Source organism: Passer montanus, unplaced genomic scaffold (genome assembly GCF_014805655.1).
Source record: "Passer montanus isolate IOZ18808 unplaced genomic scaffold, ASM1480565v1 scaffold195, whole genome shotgun sequence".
Classification (NCBI taxonomy): Eukaryota; Metazoa; Chordata; class Aves; order Passeriformes; family Passeridae; genus Passer; species Passer montanus.
The window spans coordinates 24113-44057 of record NW_024366536.1 but is presented as its reverse complement, the minus strand read 5'-3'; the positions used below and the strand labels follow the sequence as shown (position 1 = coordinate 44057).

The following is a 19945-nucleotide window of genomic DNA, read 5'->3' as shown; positions in this document are numbered from 1 at the left end:
CTGCTATTTCCAGGAGTGGTGCTGGTCTCCATGGCTCCAGAGGTGTCACTTGTGGTATTTCCCAGCCCTCCCGTCTTGTCTTGCCCCTTTGTCCCCAAAGCCACCAGTGAGCAGAGAGAAGGCAGTACCAGGTATTTTATTGCTTCAGGTCCAAGGAGCAAGGTCAAGGGTGTCTTGCAGGGAAGGGGACAAGGAATGATGCTTTCCTTGGTGGACACAAGGCTGGGGACAGTTGGCTGAGCTGCACCAGCACCAGGGATGTTGATGGGTGGCATGTGAGGGTTTGGGTCAGCAGGGACAGCGCCAGGCCTGTTGATGGTGGGGACGATGCTGGGGCCATCCAGGCAGGGAGGCTGTGTGCTGGGCTCAGAGAAAGAGCTTGTCGTAGCAGGGCTGGCAGTACATCTTGTCGTCGAACTCGCGGAAGGTGCCCTTGTGCAGCCGGCCCAGGCAGTAGCTGCAGGTGAAGTGCTCGGGGTGGTACCTGTGCCCCGCGGCCGTGATGCAGCGCCCGGTGACGGGGCGGCCGCAGCCGTGGCAGATGGTGCCCTGCCGCTGGTGGAAGTGCAGCTCGCAGTAGGGCCTCCCCTCCAGCTCGAAGAAGGAGCCGCCACTGAAGCCAGTCAGGCACTCCTGCGGGAAGGAGAGGGGAAGGCTGGCATGGCTCTGGGAATGCCCCCATTATGTGCATCCCCGCTGTCCCACTCACCGTGCACACGAAGCACTCGGTGTGCCACACACCCTGCAGGGCCGACAGGTAGTTGTCCATGACGGGGCGCTCACAGCCCTGGCATTTGGGGGCGAACATGGCCAGGAAGTCCTGGCGGCAGTACGGCTTCCCATTGCGCTCCAGGAACCCTGCGGGGAGGGGACTGGGATGGGCACCCGCCTGGGGACGGCTCACACTAGGGACAGTGGGACTTGGACACGGTGGTACCCAGGATAGGAGGCAAGGGAGAGGCTGTGGGGAGCTGTCGGATGGGGCGGTAAGTGCACGAGCAGGACCTTGCACCTGTTCCTTGGGACATACCCTCATCTCCAAACACCTTCCCGCAGTGGGCACAGAAGAAGTGCTCGGGGTGCCAGGTCTGCTCCAGGGCCGTGAGGACTTTCTGCAGGAAGAGCCGAGGTGAGTGGGCCGGTGGTGGCCGGGGGGAGGCCAGGGGGTCACTCACCCACCTGGCGGATGGGGCCGGCGCAGTAGGCACAGCGCGGGGAGAAGGCCTGGTGATAATCCTCCTCACAGAACGCCTGCCCGCCCTGCTCGAAGAAGGGCCCCTTGTCCAGCTCCTGCCCGCAGCGGGCACAGGTGAAGTGCTCGGGGTGCCAGGTTTTGCCCAGGGCTGTCAGCACCTGCGAGGAGGAGGCGGTGAGGGCAGCCCCGGGGGAGGCCCGGGGTGCCAGGCTGGCAGGGGGCTGTGAGGGCAGCCCAGGGGTGCCAGGCTGGCAGGGAGCTCACCTTGCCAGCGATGGGCTTGCGGCAGGCGGCGCAGACGCCGGCGGGCGCGGCCGTAATGCCCAGCTCCTGCAGGTCCCGGGTGAGGCTGTCCAGCATGTTGTCCAGCAAGGACTCCGGGGGCACCCCGGCTCCCTGCCCCGCAGCTGCCAGCTGCCAGGAGGAGGATGGTGAGGTGTGGGTGAGGGCCAAACCCCCACGCTGCTGTGCCAGGGCCAAGGCTCACCTTGCTCTGCGTGTGGCCCAGGTCGGCCAGGAGCTCATCCAGCTGCCGGGCGGCCTCCGTGTGTGGGGGTGAGGGGAGCAGCGGCTTTGGGACTGGCACAGGGGTGCTGGACATGGCAGAGAGGGGAGAGGCTGGGACCAAGACCCCCTCCACCCCTGCCAACACAGCTCTTTCCCCCAGGCCACCACAGGGAACACTCCAGGTATGCAGGATACAATCTGTCCCAGGTGACCCTGGATGGCAGTTCCCAGCAAGGAACAGAGAGCCCCAGATGGCTTTGCCCTCCCATGGCTGTTTTTACCTGTACACTGAATCCAAACCTTCTCCTGGAGGCTGAGCTCGAGGTGGCAGTGGCACCTGAAAGGACAAGCCCTCATGGCAGAGCCCTCAGGGTGCTCCCCTGCCAGCTCCCCCTGCCAGCTCCACCACCCCATCATGAGCTGAGGGGTCCCTGTGTCCAGGCATTACCTTCAGGGTACCATGTTGGGCATCCTGGCAGGAGCTTGGTCCCTGCAGCTCACGGTCCTTGGAGGCCAGGCAGGAGCTCTGCTCCAGCTCTGCCAGCAAAGCATCTGCACGGAGACACCCGGGTCAGGCCCCACAGCCACCAGCTGCCCACCCTGCGGTCTTGTACTATTCTCAAAATCTCAGGAGCAAAAGGAGTGTCACAGCAGGTCCTGCTGGCCAGCTGCCTCCCCGAGGCCCCATCCCAGTGCAGGATGTGCCCACCTTCCCAAAGAGTGAGGCAAAGGATCCTGCCTCCCCACACCATCCCTGGCCAGCAAAGAAACCTCTGCCAGCCCTCAGCTTGCCCCAGCATAAGCCCTGGCAGGGAAAAGCTCACCCTGGGCCCATCCTGCGTGACCAGAGCACCACTTCCCCCAAGGTGAGCCGAGCACTTTTCCCTTCCACTTTTGCCTCTCTGCCTTGGCTGTCCCTCACTCTGGGAAACAGGGAGTGCCCCCAGCAGTGGGGCAGCTTCCCTGACCCCAGCTCCCCACCCCAGGCCAGGGATGGCTCCCAGCTCCCGCTGGGCGCAGCCAGGGCTGTGGTGCTGCCTCAGCCCATTTCCTGCTCTCAAGCTCGCTCTGTTTTTGGCCAAGTGCTCTCAAGCTCGCTCTGTTTTTGGCCAAGTGCTCTCTCAACCACAGGCCCCGTCGGTCCTTTTGAGATGAGGGAGGCACAGGAGGGAGCAGGGCTCCAAGGGTGCCCCTCAGCGCCATCCCCTCCCGGTGCTGAGGTACAGGAAGGAAGAGGCTCCCCGGAGGTGCCAAAAATGTGACCCCAAGCCAGGCCTGGCTGCAGGATCAGCTCCTGAGCGGCCCAACTTACCCAAATCGTCCATCCTGCTTTGTTGTGGGGTCCCAGGGCGGGGGCAGCACCCCGAGGTGCTGAGATGGCAGGAGAGGCTGCGCCGGCTCTGTTCCGGTCTCGCCTCCGCCCCCCGCGCTGGGGTTTGTCACCCAGGGTTTCCTCTGTGGGCTGCGTGCCTCACACCACGTGTGATGTGCAAAGCTGGGGCACAGGGAGCCATAGACAGCCCAGGCTGCGGCTGCAGAGGGGAGAAACTGGCCAGGGGGCTGCCCAAGGAGCTCCAGGAGCCAGGACGTGGATGTCCTGCTGACCCAGGCCCGTCCAGAAGCAACTGGCCACGTGTGACAAGGGACGGTGTCCCTGTGCTGGGTGGAAATGGATTTGTGGCAGCATGATGGAGCAGTGCTCCATTCCAAGAGAACCTTGCCTTTGGGGGGTGCTTCTGGAGCCTCATCATCAATTTCCAGGTAACAGCAAATCCCTTTTTAGCAGAGAAATCTCCTGGCACTGCTGGGAGCAGGCAGTGGATGTGGAAACAGCTCCAAGGGACTGGGCGAATGTTAATGCCAGAGGTGGCTGCACAGGGCTTGGCGTGTCCTTTGGGCTCTTGTTTGGGTGTTTGGAGGAGGCAGCACCTGGTAGGTGACCAACAACATCTTGTCACCTTGGCCACCAGCCCTGACAGAGCGTCACCAGGTCCTGGCTTGGCTCCTCTTAGTCCAGCCAGGAAAACCTGGGGAGCAAAGGTTAAGAGGCACAGCCTCCATCCCCTCTTTTTGGAGAAACACCAGCACCCCATGGCTCAGGCTGGCCCTGCCCTGGCCCCGCTCCCGGGCACTGCTGAGCCCCACGGGTGGGACGGGCAGGAGCTGAGCCCCTCAAGCTGCTGCCTCAGGGGTCACGGCATTCCTGGCTCCATTTTGTCACCTGCTCACTGCAGGGACATCCAGCCCAGCCCCGCCTCAGGAAAAGGCCCCGGGGCCACCAACCCACTGTGTCCGGGCTGTGTTTCAGGCCAGGAATGCTGAGAGCCACCCAAAGCCCAGGCACTGCCGCTGTCACTGCCGCTGTCACTGCTCGGGCTGGGGTCCCGGTGTCAGGCACTTCCCTTTCTGCACTCAACAGAGCCTTCCTGCCTGCGGAAGGTTTTGGGGCTATTTTTAGCTTTCTCTGTGCTTTAGTGATGTGTGAGCCCAAGCACACGAGCGTCTGGAGCTGGAATATCTTAAAACTTGTCTCCTTACAAAACCCAGAGGCCAAAGGCTGGGCTGTGCCCTGCCCTGAGCTCTGCTGCCCTGATCCAACAGCTCACGGCAGGGACAGCCAGCCCAGCCCCGCCTCAGGAAAAGGCCCTGGGGCCCCCAACCCGCTGTGTCCGGGCTGTGTTTCAGGCCAGGAATGCTGAGAGCCACCCAAAGCCCTGGCACTGCCGCTGTCACTGCTCGGGCTGGGATCCCGGTGTCAGGCACTTCCCTTTCTGCACTCAACAGAGCCTTCCTGCCTGCGGAAGGTTTTGGGGCTATTTTTAGCTTTCTCTGTGATTTAGTGATGTGTGAGCCCAAGCACACGAGCGTCTGGAGCTGGAATATCTTAAAACTTGTCCTTACAAAACCCAGAGGCCAAAGGCTGGGCTGTGCCCTGCCCTGAGCTCTGCTGCCCTGATCCAACAAGAATTGAATGACCCCAGCCTTGCCTGGGGAAATCAGCCCTTCCCGAGGGGAAATCGGTCATGGCAAAGGCAGGGACAGGTTGGCATGGGGCTGGCAAAAAGCAGGGACAGGACGAATCCCTGTGCAAGGATCTGAGGTTTTCTTCAATGCAAGGACATTCTCCTCCTTCCCAGTGTCTGGGTGAGGTTCTCCACAGTGAGGGGGTTTATTAGCACACTCTCAGGAGCTGTTGGACACGCTTTTGTTTTCTAGGAACATTCCAGAGCTCAGGGCTCCGAATGCAGAAGCATAAAGGATTTGAAATGGAGAAGAAGGAAGCAGCAGGCGCTCGGAGCCCTCTCGCTGGTGGGAACCAGTTCAGCAAACAGGATTTTCCAGCTGAACGCTGCGGGCTCTTTGAACCCCCCTGATTTTTTGCTTTTTGTCTCCCGAGGGAGGATGAGGAGCACCTTGTCCTGGGGAAGTGTTACCCTTTGTTCTCCTGTCATATAACGCTGGGTAAGATCGGCCAAACCCCCCAGTCCCGTTCCCAGGGTCGCATCCCGCTGCAGCCAAGGCAAGGGAATGCTGTGCCACCATCAGTCCAGCTCCGAAAGCCACCGAGGTGGCTGGGACAGCAGGGAAGGGGACAGAGACCGTGACAAAACCCGCTCCCGTGCGGCATCTCCAGCATCAGAGAAGTTTTGGGGTTCTGGTGTGGGTTCAGTGTGTTAGAGCAGCTCCTGTGGGACGATCAGGCGCTGTTTTGGGGAGGAACTCGGCCCTTGGAGACCACGGGGGCGGGTGGCCCCGCACAGCCGCTCCCGGGCTCCCGTCCGGGGGCCGTTCGGGTCGGGGACTCAGCCGGGAACGGGGAACCGGCGCTGCCTCAGCCCGGTGGAACTACAACTCCCGGCAGGCACCGCGCATGCGCGGCCGCGGGGCGGAAGCGGGCGGGGCCAGGGCCGTGTGCCCCGCCCCCCTTGCGCCGGCCACCATTTTGTCACCGACTTTCACCCGCCGCCCGACGGGGCGTTTTTTTTTTTCTTAAAGGAGAAGCGGTAGCAAAAAGCGGCCCGGCCGCCAGGCCCCTTCGGTACTACGGGCGGCTCCGCGGCCCCGCGGCACGGAGCAGCCGCGTGGGGCGGGGCGGCGGGCGGCTTCCCCTGCCAGGCCTCGCCCGAGGGGCAAAGGGGCCCGGGGGCAGGCGGAGGGGCGCAGGCAGCGGCTCTGCCCGCCCCGCGCCAACGGGCCCGGCCCCGGGGCCGCCTCCGGCCGCGGGGTGCCCGCGCCGCCGCCCCTTTGTTCCGGCCGGGCTGGGCCGGTCCCTTCCCAGGAAGGGCAGTGTCCCGGGAATCGCGGCGCCCTCGGGCAGCCGCCGCTGTCCCGGTGCCCCGCGGCAAAGGGCTGGGTGAGGGAGGCGGTGGGTTCTGCCTTCCCGGGAGGAGATGCTGCACTCGCTGCGCCTTCGGTCCTGAGCGGGACACCGGAGCGTGCGGAAGTGCCGCTGCTCTGCCCTGTTCAAGCACAGAATCCCCCTGGATCAGTCGTAACTGGGCCTTTGCTGCTGGAGATTCGTATGGTTCCCCTCAGCTTCCTGCGGCTGAAACAATCCACCTTGGCCTGAGGGGTTAAAAACACTGATCCGATAGAGAGGCACTGGGACTTTGAGGGATTGGGGCTCATCTCCACATCATTCAGTTCCTTGTTGCTGTCCCCATCCCACCGAGCCTGGCTCTTACAGTTGCTTTTGTGTTTTTTCAGGTGCGCGGATAAAGTCGCTGGTAAAGGTAAGAGCTGAATTACTCTCTTCTGGTGGTGTGTTCCATGTGGAAAGTCTGGGTTGTCCCATGGGTTAGCCCAATCCCCTTTGTGGATCTTCCTTTTAAAGAATGTTTTAGTGCTGGGTGACGTGCAGTTTCTTTCTGAGTCTCTCTCAAGACTGTGGAACTGTGATAAGCTGCTGCTGCTGCTGTTGGCACATGCCCAACCTGCAAAATCTCACTGTCCCAAAAAGCACTCGGGCTTTCCATGGCTGTTGGAGCGTGAGGCTGGTTTGATAGCTCTTGTTGCACATCAGTCCTAAGTACTCAGCAAATCCTGGGCTCACTTCTGTTCTGTGCTCAGAAATATCGGAGTGGATCCTCCAGAGACCTGGGGGAAAGCTGTGTGGAAATCAGAGTATTCAGATATTCACACTTGTTCTTTTCTAGCTTTAGTGGATTATGGATTTTTTAGGCTGATGTCTTCAGGGGTGAAAGAGAAAATTATTTAGAACTGGGGGCGTGAGGAGGGTTTGAACATAAAAGCCCCAGCTGTGAGGATCTGTGACCTGGAGCAGAACTTTGTTTTCCAGTGCATACTATGAATTTTGTGCATTTATTTAATAATTTCTTGTTAAAAGAAAAAAAAAGAAAGAAAAAAAAAGCTAGAGGGCTTTGCTCCTTACCTGGTGATGACTTCTGAAACAGGTCCAAGTAGAGGGCTTTGTGTGCGTTGTTTTTGATCTGGCACCAGAGAATTGTGGCAGAATGGAGCGCTGAGGAAAGGAGGTCACACACCTGTGCTGATGAATTCCCCTTTCTGCTGGAGCTGTCTGGGTTTGTTTGCCAGCAGTTGTGTCTTGGAGGCTGCTGTTACTCCTGTGTTTTGGTAACTCTTGAGCTTTCCTCCTACAAGTCTTTATTCCATTTGGGAAATCCATCGCAGTTCCAGCTGGCAAGGTGTGTTTTTACAGACTGAAGCAGAATTGAGTGCTGTGTGTTGAGTCCAGATCTTGCTTGTGTGTATTTACCCCTCACTGTGTGCAGGGTGGGCACAGTAATGTCAGAGCTTCAGGCTTTTATGTCAGAGCACAGTTGCTGAAATGTCTAAAGAAGTTTGGCTACATATGTGTGTAGAGTTAAGACTTGCTTGGTTTTTGGTTTAAGGAGAGATATTTATTGGCAGTGGTAGAATATGGGCAGAATATTCCCATTTTTATCCCAGGAAGTGAAAGTTGTCAGACTGAAATTCCCAGGTTTGGAAGCTCTCTGCACTTGAGCCATTTTAACCTTTAACTTGGCCTCTGAGAGTTCCAGCTGTGCTTCAAGGTGAGAATGGAGTGTTTGTTAAACTTCTGGGGCTCTTTTTTTTTTTTCCCGATTAGATTTGCAGCCAAAATGATGGTAGGAATTGTTGCGTGGAAATTGGCACCGGGAAGTGCTGACCTCTTCTGGGCCGGAGGAAATCTGTGCCGTGGGGGGCGGGGGTTGTTTGTTTCTGGTTTGTTTTTGAGTCTGCAGGAGCACAGAAGTGAGAAAGCTGCACTCCAGTGTCTTGGCTGCACGCTGGATGGAGCCCTTGTGCACCTTGTGCTGCTTGGAGAGGACCTGGAAACAGGCTGAGGAGTTCTTCCTCCTTCCTCCTTGTGCAGGTTGTGCAGGAGCAGGAGGGGCTTCTCCTCCTCCTCTTTTAGCAGTAGTTTTTGAAGGAGCCAGACCAGTGTAAGCAAGCAGCAGCTTTTCTTGCACAAGTGTTTTTGGTAGCCAGGAACCTCTTGTGAGCCAGGAAGGCACAATCCCATTTGTCCTTTCCCCCTGGATGGAGCTGGGATAAGGTGCTGAGTGGTTCTGGTGAAGGTTTGGATTCTGTGCTTGTGATCCCTGATACAGAATTGATTTTTTTTTTTTTTCATTGCAGTATTAGCCTTTATTGTCAACTGCTAAACCCAGTTTGGAATATTCCCTGGGACAGCCACGGTACAAAGCCATGGGATCAGGCTTTTCCTGCATCCCCTGGGGAGTTGTGGCTGTGCAGGTCTGACGGGAGCTCAGAGGGAGATGAGAGCCGAAGGTGTGTGTGTTGTGTCCCAGCTGTGTGACTGTCACCACGGGGGCAGCTGCAGTGTCAGCCTGTGTTCCCTGGCTATTCCCTGCTGCCTGCTTAGTCATGCAGGATTTCCCAACGTGTGCTGCAGGAATATTGGATGCATAAGTAGAATGTTTAATCTCAGCTCACAGATGAATTGGTGTAGCTACAGTCGCTGTGTAGCAGAATTCCTGTCTGCCTTCCCACAGCACTGTATCCTTGTGGGAATAATTTTCATTTTAGTCAGGAGAGTCACCCCCCTGGAAGCATGTTCTCAAATTCAGGGGTTTTGCTAAGAAAACAGTTAGGTTTGGCAGATTTAAAAAAAAAGATGGAAAAGTTTGAGACTGAGGAAGTGGCAAATGGGTTTGTACAGAGAGGACTCACATTATACCTAAGAGTTTTATTCTTATGCTTCATGCTCCTTTTGGGAGCATTGCTTTCCCTTAAGGCTTTGTCAGTGTTTGGAGAAAGTAATGTCATTATTTAAAACCAAACCTTATAAAAATGCACTGAATTTAAATAGCTTAGACTGCCCAAACTCTCCAAGGATTTTCCTGTGTCCCATCTGTACAGTTCCACAGTGCTCTGGTGGGGAAGAGCCCTTTGGATGGAGCTTTGCTTTTTCCCGAGTTTCATTTCTGTCCATGCCATTATGAAGCCAGGTGTTTGGTGCCTTATCTGCTGTATGATTGCTTCCTTAAATCCCAGAGGTGTGCATATGCTGTGGTGCATTTATTTTTATAGCAGCTTTTTAACTTAGCAATTAATAGTTTATTTTCTTTTCACCTAATTGCACACACGTGTTTTCTGAAATTGTCTGCAGGGTCAGTAAGAAGCTTCCAAATGCCTTATAAATCAAAGTTCAGCCCTGTTGAAAAGCAGAGTCTTGTCTTTTCGTTGTCTAAACAAAGCCACAACGTCACTGCAAGTGTCCTTCCAGGTTTCCTTGTCTTGTCCCTTCTCCCAGGGACTGGAATTCACTCACAGTTTTTAATCTATTTTTGATGAAGGAAAAAGAAACAAAAGCTTATTCCAAGTCTTGGACTTCCATATTTTGGGCAAGGGCTTTGGTGATGGCTGATTCCAGCTGTTCCTGCAGCTGAACACTTGACAGAAGTTTCCTGGTGCAGCCCTGACCCTTGGATAGGGACCAGGGACCATGTTGGGAGGGTCTAGAATTAGAAGGGTTTTCAGCTCATAATCACTGTGAGCTCTCTGGCAAGGTAAAGACTTGATACATCTCCTAAGGATGGGCTTTGGGAGGTACCTGGGTATTCTCAGGACATAAAAATGCCCTGGATCTGTTAGACAGCTGAAGCAGAGGAAGTGGGAAGGAGAAATCCTGGGAAAAGGCTTATCCAAGACCTTCACTGTAGAGGAGGGAAGCAGAGCTGCTGGTGAGGGGTGTGCTCTGTCCAGATATGTTCTGAGGCAGGTCTGCTTCAGCTCTGCAAGCCTGATTTTTAAAATGATAAGTAATCAGCTGAATGCCTGATCTTCCAAGGGAATACAGCTCTTCCAGAGCAGCAGTGTGTGCTATCCCTGGCAACACGGTAGTGGTTGAGGGAGAAATTTTTAGAGGATGGTTTCAAGTGTCTTTGGGTTTGATTTAGCATTCAAAAATGAGATGTTCACCATGAGGACTGAGAACATGCAGCAATCACCTTGAGATCTGCTAAAGAAAGCCAAGAAGGTGCAGTTCATGCTCTGATCGTGAGGTTTATACATGCAAGACAGCAGCTTGATGGTTTACAACAGTGTGATGCCTCACATCCGGGATTCCAGTCAGGCTTTTCCAGCCAAATGTTGCTTATTCCCACCCTGTTAATCAAGGATCAGACAGTGAGTAATGCAAAACAAACTACGTGCTGGGAGAAAAAGGATCATTTGGTTCAGAAGGCTTGATGCAAAACTGGAGATTGCAGGCTGGGAGAAATCAGAGAGGTTGTGATTGCTCAACCCTGGAAGTATCCAAGGCCAGGATGGACAGGGCTTGGAGCAGCCTGAGCTAGGGGAAGGTGTTGGTGCCCATGGCAGGGGTGGAATGAGCTGAGATTTAAGGTCCCTTCCAACCCAAACCATTCTGTGATCAGCTGTAACATTTCAAAGGGCTTTGAGTTCATGAAGGCCCACTGTCACAGCAAGCGCCAAAAAGTGAGATCAAATGAACTGTACTTAGGAATTTTAGTTTTTAACTTGCTCACAAGACATTTCAGCCAGTTTTGTTACCTTGCCAAAGCATGTTTGGAGACCAGCCATGAGCCAAAAGGAAACCACCTGTGCAAGCTGTAAATAAGTGTGGAGACCTCAGGCTAACAGCATTTGTGATGCTCTTTGCTCTAGCACAGCACCAGAAACATCCGTCTCAAATCCCTCAGGGATATTGCCAGGTGTACAATTCCAGTGATGTATATGTTTGGGGGATTCTCTGAACACGACTTTTCACCTGGCCCAACTTTGAAGCTGGCCTTTCATAAAGCACTTGCTGAGCTTTAAGTATCTCTTTTGTTGTGCTTAGAGCCAGCAAATCATAGTCTTAGAAGACTCTATCCAAGGGAAATACAAGCTGCTTTTAAATATGTGTCTTTCCTTAGAGGGAACGTGAGGAGAGTTCTAAGGGAAGGTCTGCTGAGGTGAGGGCCTGGGGAGTGTCCTGGCTCAGCATAGAGGGCTGAGCAGGTTCCCACAGCAGGCAGTGACTTGGGTTTTAGCTTTTATATTTTTCAGATTCTCTGCTACCTGGTATGTAACTCTGAAACTTTATACTAGTTGTTAGTAAGTTCTCTTCACAGGGTAGTTGGACAAAACAATCCCTTCCCAGCTAGAGAATCAAGGACAACCATTTCCCAAAAAGCATAAACAACTGTGAAGAGAAAGGGGCAAGCCAGGGGGTTGAGACTTCATGACATGGAGCTGTAATTCGACAACTGAACCCAATATGTAGATGAACCAAAACTTACAAAAGTGTAAAAACTTGTGACCATTCTTGGATTCCACCTGGGTGTAGCCCTGGCCAGGCTCTTGTGCTGCCCAAGGTGTATCCTTTAGAGGCCTTTCAGTAAACACCTGTTTTGTCCATTTAGCTCTGCCTAGTCTCTGTCCCAGATCCGCAGGGGCTGCTGTGGTTTAAGGTGTGATTCCATGAGGGGGTTTAGGCGTTTTGTACTGTGATGAAAGAGACTGCTGTGGCTGTTTCAGCTCCCAAAGAAGAGAAGGAGGAGGAGGAGGAGGTGCTCAGCCATGGCTCTGCCGCGGGCGCGGCGCGGCCCAGCCGCAGTTGGCGCAGCAGCCGCGCCACGGCCGCCGCTCGCCAGCGCGACCCCGACAACTCCCGCGCCTCCAGGTCGAAGGCTGCCTCCCTGCAGCTCATCTGCAAGTCCGAGCCCAACTCCGACCAGCTGGAGTACGGTACGTGCCACGGAAGGGCTGGGGACGGTCGCTCTGGGCGTCACTCTGGGCGTGTGGCTGTGCTGGCGTGGTGGTGCTGCTTGTCACGGGTGCCTTCTGCCACCAGCACTGCCGGCTCTGAATGTCGACGGAGGTACCGTGAGACAGAGAGCTCACTGCAGCGAACACACTTTGAAACCTAATGGTGACTTTTCCTTTCAGTGGTCACAGACGAGCATCAGTCTCCAGATGGAGTCAGGTAGGACATGTTATTTTGTGGTGTTTCTTCCTAGTCGGTGTCTCAAGGTGGGCCCGAGTTGCTTGAAAATAAATGTTTGTGTGAAATGATCCATGGGACTGACAGTAGCTCTGTCTCCTTTGGCTCCTCGCCTTTGCAGTCCAGTGTGCACAGATGTCAGGAGATGTTGTGGAGAAATGGATAGTAAGATTTAATCTGGGCATTTCACCTGGTAGCTTTGTTGCTGTGGGTGGGTTCAGGAAAGGACACAGCTCTGCCTGGCGTGTTTTGGTTGTCACTGTGCTCCTTGGCCAGTGCAAGCTGTTACCTTTCCCTAGTCATAGATGAGGAAGTGCAATGATAGTGTCCTTCCCATGCTGGGGAATGGTGCACAGATATTCTTGCAGTAGTGGCCAAGCTGTTGCTGCCAAAGTCCTCTCTTCTCCTTTTCTCCCAACAGCGATGATGATGATGAGATGCTCATCAGTGAGGAAGAAGTTCCCTTCAAAGATGATCCCAGAGATGAGACCTACAAGCCCCACCTAGAGAAGTATATTGGATTATGTACTTACTGGGGGTTTAGACTGAAAAAAAAAAAAATGGGCATGTTTCCTGAATTAGCTTAATATGCCCCAAAGCACCTGTGCTAGTTGACCTGGTGGAATGGTTGCAAACAGTCCCTGCGTTGGCCAGAACTGTTCTTCTCTCAGGGCCTGAAGCCTTTAGAGCCTTGCTGGCTGCTGGCTGCTTCCCTAAGCCTGGTTCTTACTTTTGCTTGAAAGTGAGACTTGAAGAACATACCTGAACTTGGGTCCAGTTTTTGTTTAAATCTTTGTAAAAAGTGGCAGTGGGAAGAGTATTGGAGTAACGTGTTGTATTTGTGTCTTTGTAGGGAAGCACCAAAGCAAAGGAGAAAAGCTAGCAAGGGGAAGGAGGAAAAAGAAAGGCAGAAAGAGATTAAAGTGGAAGTGAAAGAAGAGAATGAGTTTCAGGAGGATGAAGAACCACCAAGGAAGTGAGTAAACTCTGCAGTTACACATGCCAGTGTGTGCTGTGTGTTTTGCATTCTTGCTGGTGTACAACAGTGTTTAATTGTTGTTGGTTCCCCCCATCCCCCTCCTCCTCCTCTGGGCCTGACAGCTGATGGGGCAGCACTGTTTATCCTGTGCCCTCACGGCTTGCCTGTCTTCAGCCACAAAAAAATCAGAGTTTAGCTTAAGTGGAGGGGTTTTTCATCATCTTGTGGTTCGTCAGCCTCCCTGGGTGTGACCACACAGTGGGAAACACTTCAGGGTGTCCTTACAATGGGTTTGTTGTGATGCCTCAAGTGGATCCTGAAAGCCAGTGGGAGAGGGCAGCATTCCTGCTGTGTGCTGGGGGCAGACACTGGGATGTCTTGTCACTGGAATACCTTGTGTGTGTGGTAAATGTCCTTTTTGTACAGTTAGGACTTGACCAGAGGTCAGGAAAATGAGCTGTTTTCCCCTTGCTTTCAAGAAGTAAAACAACAAACTCTTGCCACCCAGTCAGTTGCCAGTGGCCCGACTCCTTCTGCTGTGTGCTGTCCCTGGAACTCGTGGCTGAAGCATTCCTCCTGGCACCAGAGGGAGATGGGTTTATGTGAATGTGTCAAAGCCATTCGTTGGGATAATGTGAGGGGGAAAAAAAGAAAAATGAGCTGGTTTTGTACCTCAGCTCCTCTCTGAGTGGTTGGAACAGCCCGGGCTCCCTCTGCTGACCTGCTGCACACTAGTGGTGCAATTTCTCTTGCTGTTCCTGAGCTGCTGCTGATTCACAGTGGAGAGGAGTGAGGAGGCTGATATTTTGAGAACATTTTTGTCTGTTGGAGACTGCTTTCTGAGGCTTGAGGTTTTGTTGTTTGAATCAGACACTACTTTTTGTGCGTAATAAAACTTGTGGCTCTTCTGAGGGCTTGGCTTGAATGCTGAGTGTGTGTTCAGCATGTTCCTGGCTTGCCATCAATACAGATGTCTCAGTAGATCTAGAAGATACTTCCATCAATCTGCTCCAAGTGTCTCTGCAGCAATGGGATCAGGCAGGCAGAGCTGTGGCTTGGGAGGCTGCAGTTTACATATGGGCACAGGTCTGCTCAGACAGAGCCTAGATTTTTGTCTTGACAGGTACAGAAACTGCTGTTGCTAATCAGAGGCCTGTAAAATAGCTGCTGGATCATTAATCCCGTTCTTCCTGATCAGGCAGATGAATGTCTTCCCATGGTGTGGAATGTTCCCCAGCAGAGCAGAGGAAGTAGGGTGCACTGTTGGTTCTAGACTGTGTTGGCAAATTACATGTTTATGAAAAATGCAGCAGGAAATGGGAAGTATTGAGAGAGCAAACCATGTGAAGCATTTGTTTCTCTGGAATTCTCCATCTTTTGAATCTCTCTCCAGCTTGCACTTAGTTTTTTTTTCCTAGACCATGCAGTTAATGAGGCAATACAGCATACACTTCAAAGTCTCTGCCCACTGCCAATGTAAAGAAGCTTCTCTCAGTTCTGTTTCTGTATCCCTGTTACAGGAGGGGAAGGAGGAGAAAGGATGACAAGAGCCCAAGGCTGCCCAAGAGAAGGTAAGTGATCCTCTCAACCCAGTTCTGTTCTGCAGACTTGCTTCCCTTGTGTCCTACATGCAGACAAGGATTGTCCCAAAGCCATCTCTCTGCCTTAAAAGGAATAAAAACCAAAAACCAGCAGCATGCTTTGTCTTCCCTCTTCTCCTTCCCCTGTAGGTGTTGGTTTAATTTCTTCCAAGTGAACCAGCCCCCTGCCCACTTCTCAGTTGTTCCCTCCCATGGCATTGCCCAGCAATAAGGAATTGGTTTGGGAATTCTGGATCTCCTGAGGTTTTCCCAGCTCTAGGGAGAGTAGTGGCAGGAGAAGAGGTGGCTCTTGGACAGCAACTGTGTCACAGCCCAGGCAAGGGTTTTGGAGCAATAGTGCTTTGCTGTGCTTGCACTTGTTATTTGTGGCATGAAACACATCAGCCCCTCACAGACACAGAGAATTGTGATTCTAAATAGAATATATATAGAATCTTTATCTATAGAATCACCTGATCATAGAAGCAGCCAAGCACTCTGCCCTCTCCTTGCTGATTTCCCAGGAAGAAGCCTCCGATCCAGTATGTCCGCTGTGAGATGGAAGGCTGCGGCACGGTCCTGGCTCACCCGCGGTACCTGCAGGTTGGTGGGGGTGTTCACTTCCTCTGTGGCACGTGGGAGGGCAGGGAAGGGACAGCTAAGCCTCCACTGGCACTCACACCCCTTCCTGATGCTGTCATTTTGAAAGGCTTCATTGTGGCCAGTTTGTTGTAGCCATGTGTGTGTCTGTCAGCTTGCTGGATGTGCATGTGTGTTTTGTTTTCCAGTGGAGAGCTAAACTTGAGTGAACCTCAGCTGTTCACTCAGCCATGAACAGTCTGCCAACTTCCACTCTTTCTTTCCAGCATCACATCAAATATCAGCACTTACTGAAGAAAAAATATGTGTGTCCTCATCCTTCCTGCGGTCGGCTCTTCCGGCTCCAGAAGCAGCTCCTGCGGCATGCCAAACATCACACAGGTACAGCGGGGTGGGAAATAGATGCAAACTCCTCTTCAGGTCAGTGAACAGATAGAGGGAAAATGGAAAAGCCTCTGGGACTGCTGCAGAGAGTGAAGCCAAGTCAGGTGGCATAGATTTGCAGCAGCCGGGTATTACTGTCTTCTGGATTACCATCTTTTAAGCAAATGAAAGAAATAGACTATAGAGGTTTTAATTCTCCTTCTGGCAGGCATCACTCAGGGGCTCTGTAGAGGAATAAGCCTCAACAGATAAAGTCTGATTTATCCCAATTTGCCAGTCTTTCAGTTTTGGTCGGAGTGGATAATTAGCTCTTAGGAGAGTCTTAATCATGCCTCGCCTCTCCAGATCAGCAGCTGTGGTGTGTTGTGGGGCACCTCCTCCTCCCAGAACTTGTAGTTCTGCTCCTTCTTGGGCAGCTTTACCTGCACCGCCTGAGCCTTGGGAAAGGGGGCAGGTCTGTGGGAGAGCAATGCTGCAACTGGTGTTGTCTTTCAGATCAAAGGGATTACATCTGCGAGTACTGCGCCCGGGCCTTCAAGAGCTCCCACAACTTGGCAGTGCACCGCATGATCCACACGGGCGAGAAGCCCTTGCAGTGAGTACCTCTGCCTGTGCCTCTGCCTGTGCCCTGCTGCTCTGAGGGACCCCCAAAACACCCATTTCAGAGCAGCTCTGAAGTCTGGCTGGAGCCTGGTCCTGGTGTCCCAGCTCTCTTTGAACACACACTTGTGTCACCTGCTCCTCGGGGCTGTGTCTTGGTGTGCTCTGGGGAACATAAATAAATATGTTCCTCAGTAAATAAAATCAGAGCTGGAGCTGCAGTGACATTAGCGAGCCCCTGCTGTTCTCCTGAGCTGCCACCTCGCTACTATTGTCCTTACGAGTGTGTGTGGGTGTCCCTTTGTTGTGACCTCCTTGTTGTCCCCTCCCAGGTGTGAGATCTGCGGATTCACCTGCCGGCAGAAGGCTTCCCTCAACTGGCACATGAAGAAGCATGATGCAGACTCCTTCTACCAATTCTCCTGCAATATTTGTGGCAAGAAATTCGAGAAGAAGGACAGCGTCGTGGCCCACAAAGCCAAGAGTCACCCCGAAGTGCTCATTGCTGAAGCACTGGCTGCCAACGCGGGTGCCCTGATCACCAGCACCGATATCCTGGGCACTAATCCCGAGGCCATTGTGCCACCCACAGATGGCCAGGGCCTCCCGCTGCTCCCCGACCCCCTGGGCAGTGCTCCCCCAGCAGATTGCCTGCTGCTGAGCCCAGAGGGGATGCCAAAGCCCTACTGTGGCGGGGCAGAGCGAGTGAGCCTGGTGGCTGACGGCAAGCTCTTCGTGGGCAGCGGCAGCAGCGCGAACCCGGAGGGGCTGGTCATGAACACAGAGATGCTGGGAGCCAGCACGGAGGTGCTCATTGAAGATTCAGACTCCACTGGACCCTAGTGGCAGGGGAGCACCTGGGTGCTGGGACAGTTGGGACTCTGTATTTAAAAGGAAAAGGAAAAAAAAAAAAGGAGGAGGCACTTACTGAGAGAGAGGAAAGTTAAACAAAACTTACAATACTAGTAAATAACTGAAGGGTCTGCTCCCCTCCAGCGCGGATCACAGCACATCCTCTTTCTCCCAACCACTTCTCTCTCTCCCACGGCCCCTTTGTGGAAAGGGGCACGTGCTGCCATTGCCAGAGCAAGTTGGATTGAGCGGCGGATTTCTTCAAGGGAGGGGGCACTGCCGAAACCCCTCGCTCTACCCCAAAGCAGTTGCCTTTCTGGCTCCTTGGCGTGGCCCCACTGGCAAACTAAAAAGCGTTGGACGTGCTCTGGAGAAGTTCCTTAGGACTCCCTCTGCCCCTGGTCCCGACTTCTATGCACCACTGCACTCTGGTCCTTGCAGTCTCCTCCTTCCTGGCCGGGGCTGGGAGTTTGGCACTTTAGCCCCTCGGCAGGGTGAGCTGTGAAGCAGCAGTGCACATCCCGCTCCCACCACGCTCCCCTGCTCCAGCCCTGGCAGGAAGTGGAGGGAGGGAACGCCCTGGCTCATAGATCATGTTTGCTTGGAGAGGCCCGGGGGCTACAGGAGCCCTGCGTGGGAGAGGCAAGGAGGAGCATCCCAGTTTGACGACAGTAATTTGCACTTTGAACATGCTTCGTTTTTGTGTTGTGGTAACAAGATTCCTTATTTATTGTTTAAAAAAGGGTCGGTATTTTTTAGTTCTGTTCTTAGGGGCGGGGGTGGAAGGGGTTCAGGCTGTTTCCCAGTAGGCTCCAGTGCAGGGAGCTCCAGTGCCATTGTGGCAGCGGCTGGGAGAGCTGAGGTGAAGGCAGCACTCTGGAGTCAGATGTGTCTTGCAGCTTTTGCAGAGTAGAGGGAGAGCCCCTGGAGAAGAGCCTGTGTGCAGTGGCAGTCTCTGCAGCAGCGTGTTAGCAGGAGGATGAGGTGAGTGATGGGCTGTCTCTCCCTCCCTCCCAGCTCCGGGTGAGCTCCTTGCATTAAATGCCTGTTTTGTTGCCTCCAGCCTTTTGGGGAAGGACGTTGTTAGCCAGGAACTTGTTCTTGTGACTTGTGACTCTTGGGACAGCCCTGAGCTACTTGCTGCTGGGGGATGTGGTGCTCCTCATCCAACTCTGCCTCTCCTTTCCAGGTCTAGACAAAGACACAGTTAGCAGGGACTGCATATGGTTTTCTCAGGCTTGTTTATCCAAGGCAATAGATTGATGTGGGACGGGGCTGTCAGCTTTTCTCCCTGCCCTCATTTTGAGGGGGGACTGTGTAGCTGTGTTCTGAAAGCTTCTCTTTTCTGCACAGACACCCCAGCTTTCCCTGAAACGTGGCGGGTCAGGTGTTGCCTGCTGGTGTAGTTAGGGCAGCTTTGAGCCCTTGGAAAAGTTTACATAGGATAAGATGTGTCTGCTATGGAGACTTGGATTTTTTTTTGCTCTTCTCTGGAACTTTGTGTGGAGATTCAGTGGCCTTGAATTCGTAGCGGTTTTGGAAGAGGTGAAGAATAACCTGTTTTTTGTTTGTTTGCTTGTTTTTTGGTTGGGTTTCTGGGGTTGGGAGCAGAGATGAAGTATCTTGTCTGAACACAAGATCAGCTGAGTTGGCCTGTAGCACACAGCAGCTTGTTGAAATCGGGTACCTGGGGGTCTGGAAAACCGCAATAAAACTTGGAATTTAATTGGATTAACAGGAAACTGACTCTGAACACCCACTCTGTCCCCTGTGATGCCTGGAAATCCAGCTGTGGCTGAAACATGCTGGCTTTTCTCAGGCTGTTTGTCCTGGTTTGCCCCCTTCCTCCCTCCCTCCCTCTTAGGCTGATACCTTTCTCAGAGCAAGTCGAAGCACTTCCTGGTGCTGGGGTGGATCAGGCTGAGCAGTCGGGTGTCCTGTGCCTGGGTGTGGGCATCCCGTGGTCACGCTGTGGCAGCAGCCTGGCTCACGTGAGGACCCAGCACACCTGGTGGCAGGTCCGTGGTAGAATGGTGTTAAACTCAACCAGTTCTTTCAGCTGAGATGATCCGGTGTCTTGCTTGGATTGCTTTACTGTGGTTTCCAGCCTGAAACTTTCTGGGTAGCAGCTGGTCCCCTCTCCTTGCAGGCTAGAGAGGGGCAGCACTCTGGGGACATTTGGTGGCCCTCGGGGCAGGTTGGCTTTGTCCTTCTGACATGGTGCTGCTGGGGCTGGGTCTCTGCTGGCCCCTGTGCCTCTGGGAGGTGCGGGGTGGGCAGAGCCTTGCACAGAACACTAAAGGAGAGCTCGGGGGTTTGGTGGTTGAGGGATGGCACTAAAACGCCTTTGGGCCAAGGGCTGGCTCACCTCTGGTGACCCAGCACTTGGCACCAGGCTGGGGGAGGCTGCCTCGTCCCTCGTCAGCCCCAGTGGAGCAGGGTTTGCCCCTGGCTGCACTTCTGGGATGCAAAATCAAACACTTCCTTTGCTTCCCGGCCTGGACACCTCTGATCCCTGCCTCTCCCTGCCTTGTCCTTCCATGACACCTCTTGTAGCTCTCCCTTTTCTTTTTCTGGCCGTGGCCAGGTGCCTGTCTGTCCTCTAACCACAGCCTGCTCACCCCTGGTGCAGGAGAGATGTGTAGCTCCCTTCCCACGCCCCTCTGAAGCCCTAAAACTGACACAGCCCTCCTGCAGCTCCTCCTCCCCTTGATGTCTCTCCTTCACTCGCATGCAGTTTGCTTCAATAAATTATTGTAGTAGTTTGCAATAAACTTTTTTGTATTTTT

General features: G+C 53.9%; 2 protein-coding genes across 2 annotated transcripts; one reads left to right on the top strand and one right to left on the bottom strand.

Moving 5' to 3' along the window:
• Positions 1-134: 134 nt before the first annotated feature.
• Positions 135-3111, bottom strand: LPXN (leupaxin). Its single transcript, XM_039706642.1, has 9 exons — positions 3015-3111; positions 2151-2254; positions 1984-2039; positions 1683-1788; positions 1460-1609; positions 1180-1353; positions 1031-1112; positions 710-858; positions 135-633 (listed from the first exon to the last, which is right to left on the bottom strand). The coding sequence occupies exons 1-9, from the start codon at positions 3025-3027 to the stop codon at positions 367-369; spliced, it is 1101 nt and encodes a 366-aa protein (XP_039562576.1). The 5' UTR covers positions 3028-3111; the 3' UTR covers positions 135-366.
• Positions 3112-8451: 5340 nt separating this feature from the next.
• ZFP91 (ZFP91 zinc finger protein, atypical E3 ubiquitin ligase) lies at positions 8452-19945 on the top strand. The gene is made up of 10 exons (XM_039706609.1): positions 8452-8479; positions 11696-11905; positions 12107-12143; positions 12583-12672; positions 13015-13137; positions 14661-14711; positions 15245-15323; positions 15587-15701; positions 16200-16299; positions 16637-19945. Exons 1-10 carry the CDS (start codon positions 8467-8469, stop codon positions 17145-17147), a joined length of 1329 nt encoding a protein of 442 aa, XP_039562543.1. The 5' UTR covers positions 8452-8466; the 3' UTR covers positions 17148-19945.